Source organism: Sitophilus oryzae, unplaced genomic scaffold, assembly GCF_002938485.1.
Source record: "Sitophilus oryzae breed Bouriz unplaced genomic scaffold, Soryzae_2.0 scaffold_808_pilon_pilon, whole genome shotgun sequence".
Taxonomy (NCBI): Eukaryota; Metazoa; Arthropoda; class Insecta; order Coleoptera; family Curculionidae; genus Sitophilus; species Sitophilus oryzae.
In genome coordinates this window covers 4,616,598-4,625,159 of record NW_022147426.1, presented here as the reverse complement: position 1 = coordinate 4,625,159, position 8,562 = coordinate 4,616,598, and the positions used below count along the sequence as shown (strand labels likewise).

Sequence of the window (8,562 nt, the reverse complement as noted above, 5' to 3'; positions counted from 1 at the left end):
TAACTGACATAACTGTCAATAGTGTCAATGTCAACAAATGAGAGCCTAGCGTCCTCTGATAGTGAGTAGCTGTATCAATCGGTGCTCTGTCGATATCGATTCATTAATAAGCGGATAAGCGCCTCTGTCGGTCATTAAAGAAACCAAAAGAGCGTAAAATTGCGGATTTACTAATTTTTTTTGCAAGAAAAATTGTGATTTGGTTATAAAAAACTAATTTGTGCCGTGTAAAAATATTGTAGTGCTATTTTAGATGATATTTCGGTAAGTTTTATAAAGTTTGTTTCACCGCATGTAGTATTTTAAAGTAAATATTTGCAAATTTGTTCTTGTATGTTAAGGATAAAAAGTAGTCGCCATTTTGTCATTAACAATAAAATTAAATAAGCAGGAAAACTAATCTGTGCCGTGTAAAAATATTGTAGTGTTGTTTTAAATGATATTCCTGTAAGTTTCATAAAGTTTGTTTCACCGCATGTATTATTTTAAATTAAATATTTGCAGATTTGTTCTTGTATGTAAGGATATGGGAATTATTAAAAGGTAGTCGCCATATTGTCATAAACAATTAAAAAAGCAGGATCTAACAATTAAAACAAATACTTTATTTTTTATATTTTCGTGTGTTTACAATTATATATTTTTATTGCATTCAACTTTTCAATAAATATGTTTTTAGGGATTTCTTAAAATTTACGTTTATAAATAGAATTTATATACAAAAATCGCTCAAGAAAGTGTTATAATGAGAGAAACAATGTTAATTATTTTTTTATTGGACGGTAATAAACAAGTAACTAGATTTTTTAAAGAAATCATAACGGTATTCACACAGGGCTCTATTCTAAATTGTTATAAAGTATCTTACAATGATTCTTCAGGTAGGATAACAATGATGTTAGGAGATTCCACACACTAATATATGAATATACATATCTACAAGAGTTTATAATAGTTTTTGTCTTTTTTCTAGCTTATAATTGAATGCAAACTAAATGAGATGACGCGACAAATACTGAGTAATGATAAAAGTACTTAAAACTACTAAAATAAAGTTGAAAAACACTATAAATATTCAGTATATTTACTTTTTTTTGTTTCAATCTCTTTAAATTAGTAGTTTAAGAACAAATAAATGATTATTATTAATAATAATGCGACAGCCCACACAGCTAAGAATATCAGTCTTCAAAATTAACTAAACTAAAGTTTTTAAGGTTTTTATTTAAAAAAATCCAACTCACGAAAGTGATTTGGATTTTTTTGTTTTTTGGACTGATCGCATATATGTACATACATTCACACATTTTTCAAAAATTGAAAGTAAAATCCATATTTTTGAAAGAAAATTAATTTATTAGAACCAGTCAGCCTCTTGATAGTCTTGAATGTTTTTGGGATGTTAATATAAATAAATAAATTAAATAGAAACATTTTGTTTGGTCTTGATAAATTTTCTAGGAAATTTTGGAATATTCTTTTTTCGAAATAACTGTTTTGTGCTACAAGTTATAGATGTTTTAGTTTATCTGAGTATCATTGTCAGTACACTGAATATCAGCAATGGTAGAAATGATGTTTCCAACGTTGTTTTTGGTGATGATGATGATGTTATAAGTCCACATTCCTGTGGTCCGTAGTTTTGACAGTGGAGCTGAAAAAAGAATGACAAAATAAATATTTTTCCAATATTTTTTACCAAAAATGTGTTAATATAACATAGTTAATAACACTAAAATTATTAGATTAAGGTTTTTCTACATTTTATGTCCAGAATTTCAGCGATAGACATGCGAAAATGTTATTTCTCTGGCTACCGTGACGATACTTTTTTTCTAACGAAAAATTTAGTTTTCTTCGTATTATTTTCCGATGAAAATGAAACCGTATTTTGTTTGAAAATGGAAAATCAACATAGAATTTTTATTTCTTATATATATTTTCCGGAGATTTTTTACGGAAATGATTACTGTGAATATCAATTTTCCGTTTTTTATCTGTCGAACCCGAAACTTCAAATATGGCATATTTAATGCTCTATTGATTTTGATAAGGATACTATATACAGAGAAGTATAATTTATATTTTTTGACGGTAAAATCTTGTGGGATGTTTTCCCAAATTAAGAAAACGATTTTCCAGGCCAATAAATGCGAATTCTACGTGATTTTTCCAGATATTTTTGATTTATTTTCTCGTTTGTACAGGGTGTAAATAATAAAAGGCATTTCAAGTTCGAAAGTTGGTCGCTAGGGGACGTAATAGCAATACAAAGCAATTTTTATTAGCACACTGTATTTCTTCAATCGATAATATCCCTCCTATGTTGCTATAAAATGAACATATTTTTTGTTTTTAAACGGTTTTATTTAGCTCGACCCGTACGGTATTTATTTATTTGTTTGTTTATTTGGGTCAAAACTAGAAATTGAAATTTAAGTACCTTCCTGTTGTCAGACTGATCTGAAATTTTGTAGACACCTTTAGTTCCGATGACAATACAATATAGTAATATCAATAACATTGTAAATCTAAGATGGCCGCCGGTACAAAATGGCGGATTTCATATTTTTCCACAACCCCCTCAATATGGGTATCAAATGAAAGGGCTACACTAGTAGAATACTGTGATTATGACAAAATTTAAAATCCAAGATGGACGTCGTTACAAAATGGCGTATTAGGTGAGGGCATGAGCAGTCGTGTCCAGAACAGTTGTGTCCAAGATTGTGTGACGTTAGAAGGACAGATAAAAAAAATAGGTGATTAGATGTATCTACGTAGTTAGCGGTAGCTTTACCACCCAAGTTAAGGTAATAGGTTAAAATGTGCTGAGGACTGTATGGCATTAGGGTGGCTAAAAATGTAATGTCGCAAGCGTTTCCCCTCAAGATTGGGCGCCTCTTGTTGTATATTATAGCTTTGCCCCTCTACTGGACCTCTGGGGTCGACCGTTAAAATGTCCATTACTCGTGGGAACAACATGGAAACAATAAATAAAAACACAAACAAAAATAAAAACGAAACTGCTACACAACGAAAAAGAAGGCTCGAAAAGGCGAAAGAAAAGTATAGAACGAAACGTGCAAAAGAAAGTGAAAATGAAACTTATAGTCGACTACAGAAACGAAGAGAACGGTTAGCAACAGAAACACCTGAGCAACATGATGCCAGGTTAATAGCACAACGTGAGAGACAAAGGCAGCTGGTAGAGTCAGAAACACCTGAGCGTCATGAGTCCAGGCTAGCATCACAACGTGACAGACAGAGAGAGTTGTTAGCGGCAGAAACACCTGAGCGTCATGAGTCTAGGCTAGCATCAGAACGCGACAGACAGAGAGAGTTGTTAGCGTCAGAAACACCTGGGCGTCATGAGTCTAGGCTGGCATCACAACGAGAGAGACAAAGAGAGTTGTTAGCGTCAGAAACACCTGAGCGTCATGAGTCTAGGCTAGCATCAGAACGCGACAGACAGAGAGAGTTGTTAGCGTCAGAAACACCTGAGCGTCAGATTGTAATAAATTATCAGGTAAAAAAACATGTAATAATGATGCACTAAATGAATTAAATAGAATGAGGAATATTCGGTAGGCATTTCCGTTAAATACTAAAAACTAGAAAATAAAAAATCGGTAAAAAAACTTTTAGGTTAAACGGTTTTATCTTATGTGCACTGAAAACTAGAAAATAATAATAACAATTAGGTATTTTGAACTTCTAGTTCAGAAATACTTTAGTACTAGGCAGAATAGCTTTTAGGCATATTAGACTAAAATAATAAAAAATCGGTAAAAAAACTTTTAAGTTAAACGGTTTTATCTTATGTGCACTGAAAACTAGAAAATAATAATAACAATTAGGTATTTTGAACTTCTAGTTCAGAAATACTTTAGTACTAGGCAGAATAGCTTTTAGGCATATTAGACTAAAATAATAAAAAATCGGTAAAAAAACTTTTAAATTAAACGGTTTTATCTTATGTGCACTGAAAACTAGAAAATAATAATAACAATTAGGTATTTTGAACTTCTAGTTCAGAAATATTTTAGTACTAGGCAGAATAGCTTTTAGGCATATTAGACTAAAATAATAAAAAATCGATAAAAAAAATTAAGTTAAACGGTTTTATCTTATGTGCACTGAAAACTAGAAAATAATAATAACAATTAGGTATTTTGAACTTCTAGTTCAGAAATATTTTAGTACTAGGCAGAATAGCTTTTAGGCATATTAGACTAAAATAATAAAAAATCGATAAAAAAACTTTTAAGTTAAACGGTTTTATCTTATGTGCACTGAAAACTAGAAAATAATAATAACAATTAGGTATTTTGAACTTCTAGTTCAGAAATATTTTAGTACTAGGCAGAATAACTTTTAGGCATATTAGACTAAAATAATAAAAAATCGATAAAAAAACTTTTAAGTTAAACGGTTTTATCTTATGTGCACTGAAAACTAGAAAATAATAATAACAATTAGGTATTTTGAACTTCTAGTTCAGAAATATTTTAGTACTAGGCAGAATAGCTTTTAGGCATATTAGACTAAACTAAAAACGTGGGGGCCATTAACTATTGCTGTAATACTTTCTTCTATACTAAGTGTGGATTGCATCGACTTACTATAATCGTAACTGGAGATTTTGACAATCAATAACCAGCCGTGGCGGCTTCACCAGCGAACGCCGAGCTCATGATCTACCAAAGTATAAAGATATGCTTTGCCATAGGTAGGATTTCAGAGGGGCCCCACGTTTTTATTTTAGTCTAATATGCCTAAAAGCTATTCTGCCTAGTACTAAAATATTTCTGAACTAGAAGTTCAAAATACCTAATTGTTATTATTATTTTCTAGTTTTCAGTGCACATAAGATAAAACCGTTTGACTTAAAAGTTTTTTACCGATTTTTTATTTAACTAAAAAAACATTATTTTTTTCAAAAAGTACCAAATTTTCAAAATGTTTCTTGTTTCGGGTAAAAAAATCTCATGGGCGTGTTTCTGGGGTCGAAATATACCACCCCTAAAAATATTTGTACTTATTTAAGACCCACCCTGTGTATTTAAACTGAATTAACAATTTTAAATTAAAAAAAAATTCTGGAGAAAAATTAATGTTACGACTGGTATTTTAATAACTATTTCCAACAAAGAAAAATCATATCATGGTCTATATCACGTTTTGTTTGTTCAGTTTTATTGGAAACTATTATATGTTTTCTATAGTAACCCAATGTAATAATGGCACACGTTGATTTTTTTCTACAGCATTCATATATTTAGATTTTTATCATTAAATAGACAGACCCCCAATTTATCCATTTATGTCCTTACTAACAAGGAAGGCAAGATAAATGGACAAAATGGAGACCATTTAGGAATACATTAACTATACAGAGCGTCTCTTAAATCAGTGCAAGTATTTTAACTGGTAGTATGGAATTTTGAATTCAAAAACACGAAATGTTTTTTTGAAATTTCTTGGCGGCCTTGCAATATTGCCACCTCCTACTTTAGCCATATTCTATATATTTCGGTGTTTATAAGTTCAGAATAATTCCAATTTTATTCACAATTTTTTTAACTCACCTGTATCATTGAGGATGACATTTTATCCAGGAACTTCTTGCTAAAGTCCGCAGCGTCGTTGCCACAGATTTGCCTTGTGGTTGACGTAGAACATTCAACGTATTCTTGAAAAGCACTGTAACAAAGGAAAGAAATAATATTATACAAATTGTTTTTTTTGTCAAAAATTTTTGTAACAATAATTTTTTTAAAAAATATACGGCTTTCTTCTTCGTTTCGTTCTCAATTAGTAAAAGTTTTAAAAAAAAATACTAATTAATTTAAAATTATTTAGATATAAAATTATTTAAAATTGACATTTAACCCCTCCCCAACCCTCCAAACGTCTTGCAGGGGCACGTCTCAGTGTCGTAAGTCATTCGATTTACGGTCGGGTGGGGTAAGTGCAGAGAGGGTGGCTACGAAAGGGGGGGGTGGGGACAGCGACATTTCCTAATATGTACGTGATCCAGTTTAAAAGAAAATAAAATTTAGGAAAATTCTATTTTATCGCAAATGCATTTGGGAAAACGACTCTACTATCGAAAGATAGATGATATAAGAGGTTTCCTCCATTTTTACGGTTGTTTTCTTTTAGTGGTACAGGGTGAGTCAAAAATTAGTTGTGTGTCAAAAATGTTCTAAAATGCTTAGTTTGGGAGATACAGGGTGTAAAAGTTTCATTTATATTTCGATTTTTTCCAAATAATTTCTAAATTAACGTCAATTTTTTTTATGAAAATTGGTGTCTGGGAGTTTTTTGACATTTGATTTTGATGTCCATATGACTCCTACTTGTAGAGGGCGCCACATACATATTTTTAACTGATGTGAAGAGTAATAACTTTTTGTCCGTACCTGTATAAAACTATCTCTTGGTACGAATCACTACGAGCAACCGTTCAACAGCATATTTAAAATGTAAATACTCAATACGTGTCCTTAATGGCAAAAAATAAACATGTTGAGGAGAGATAGTAGTTATTTGAATGAAATGATAAATTTGGGAAGTTTTTATTTTTTTAAATTAATTATAGATTTTTCTATTATAGATTATAGTTTCTGTTGAATTTTTGGTACAAAAACCTTTCAAATTAATGAGATCTAGATGTTTTCCGTTTACCTATTTATTTCTTTTCAACATCCAGAACTTTGGTTTAGTTATGGTATGTGTGTAATAACTTTTTGACAGCAAAATTGCTTTAAACTGAGGCATCCTTAATTAAAAAAAAACAATAATTATTCATACTACATATTTTAACAATTTTTGTTGTACAAAACTGCCACAAACCTTCATATTGTCTTCTTTTTGCATAAAAATCCTTCATATTGAAGGAAATCTTTCAATTTTGGCAACATTGGACACAATAGATTTTTAAGATCGCGTTGATTAACCGGCCCCATACCATACATTCTACCACTTCTACATTCTACAAACCGTTTTTTTTTATCAAATAATGATTAATTTTACATTGTTTTTTGGTTCGAAAAAAAAAACTAGATAAGCTTTAAAACGCACAGGAAATTTTGTAGGGCTAGCAAGCGACGAAACGGCGTTTTTTTTCTAACTTTTAACCCTAAAACAACGTGTAACGGTTCAGAAAAGACTTTTAAACGCGCTATTAATATGTAAAAATCTGAAACGGCCCTTTTTATCGTCCCCTACACGGACCATTTAAAAATAATCTAATATCGCCTGAGAACGGGCGCCAAAAATGCCCGAAACGAGGTCCCGCTCTTTGTTTTTCCCGTTTTAATTTCATCCTTTTCACTTGAGCCCCTCGACGCCTTTTTTTGGTCTTTTTTTCGTGTATTTCTCGTATGAAATTTTGTCCTTTGTAAAGCTGATTGAAAATTTTATAAATTATGATTTTTTCTTATCGCTGGAACACGAAAAATCTTAAAATTTTTACTTATAGAGTTTCGTAAAATAGATATTTTTACGGAAACCAATTTTTTTTCTCTTTAGAGAGAATTCTGTATTTTTTTATTTTAGACAAGAATCACTGAAAAATTTTTTAAAAATGTAAAAAAATTGGTACTTAGAGTTCCGTAATTCTAATACATTTACGGAGTTTTTTTTTAAATTTTATATTGAAGAAAAAGTATCTATATTTATCCTGGCTTTGTAAGGCTGATTGAATATTGTATAAATTATTTTTCCTTATCGCTGGAACACGAACAGTCAATTTCTTAGTTTTAGAATTCCGTAAAAGAGATATATTTACGAAAACCAATTTTTTTCTCTTTAGCGAGTATTCTGTATTTTTTTATTTTAGACAAGAATCACTGAAAAAATTTTGAAAATTACTCGGAAAAATATTAAAAAAATTGGTACTTAGAGTTCCGTAATTTTAATACATTTACGGAGTTTTTTTTAAATTTTTCTAATGAAGAAAAAGTATCTATATTTATCGTGGCTTTGTAAGGTTGATTGAAAATTTTATAAATTATGATTTTTTCTTATCGCTGGAACACGAAAAGTCAATTTCTTAGTCTTAGAGTTCCGTAATAGAGATATATTTACGGAAACCAATTTTTTTCTCTTTAGAGAGTATTCTGTATGTTTTTTAATTTTAAACAAGAATCACTGAAAATTTTTGAAAATTTAAAAAAAAAATATACTTGAGTTTCGTAATTATACTATATTATAATAAAAAGAAAAAAGTATCTATATTTATCGTGGTAGAGATGTAAAGACAAAAGACGTAACACACATAGATAGAGATATTTAAAGAATAAATACCGTTTTCCAAGAAGAAAACTTGAAGTAAAACTTGCTTTAAAGTACGATTAAGTGTGGCGCAGCGCGTTTTGCTCGTATATTCCGGAATATTGTCTTGTTTACGTTCTTAAATTGTCTCTATGATCGTGATATTTGTTGCTAAAGCCTTTGCAGGCTCGTATTTCCTTTTTAAATGATTCACAGACGTCCGTAAAAATAGAACGAGATCAATTTTTATAGTTTGGTTAGGGCTAAACAACGGAATTA

The 8,562-nt window shown here is 30.3% G+C and overlaps 1 protein-coding gene and 1 long non-coding RNA gene across 2 annotated transcripts in view; one reads left to right on the top strand and one right to left on the bottom strand.

Moving 5' to 3' along the window:
* Positions 1-159: 159 nt before the first annotated feature.
* LOC115888770 overlaps positions 160-8,562 on the top strand; it is a 93,506-nt gene continuing 85,103 nt past the window's right edge. Inside the window, exon 1 of the long non-coding RNA XR_004051306.1 lies at positions 160-264. This is a non-coding gene — a long non-coding RNA (uncharacterized LOC115888770). The remainder of the gene's footprint in view (positions 265-8,562) is intronic.
* LOC115888764 overlaps positions 1,524-8,562 on the bottom strand; it is an 81,960-nt gene continuing 74,921 nt past the window's right edge. The window contains exons 5-6 of the mRNA XM_030908606.1: positions 5,592-5,706; positions 1,524-1,654 (exon numbers count right to left, since the gene is read on the bottom strand). Coding sequence (XP_030764466.1) covers positions 1,526-1,654; positions 5,592-5,706 — 244 coding nt within the window. The 3' untranslated portion in view covers positions 1,524-1,525. The remainder of the gene's footprint in view (positions 1,655-5,591; positions 5,707-8,562) is intronic.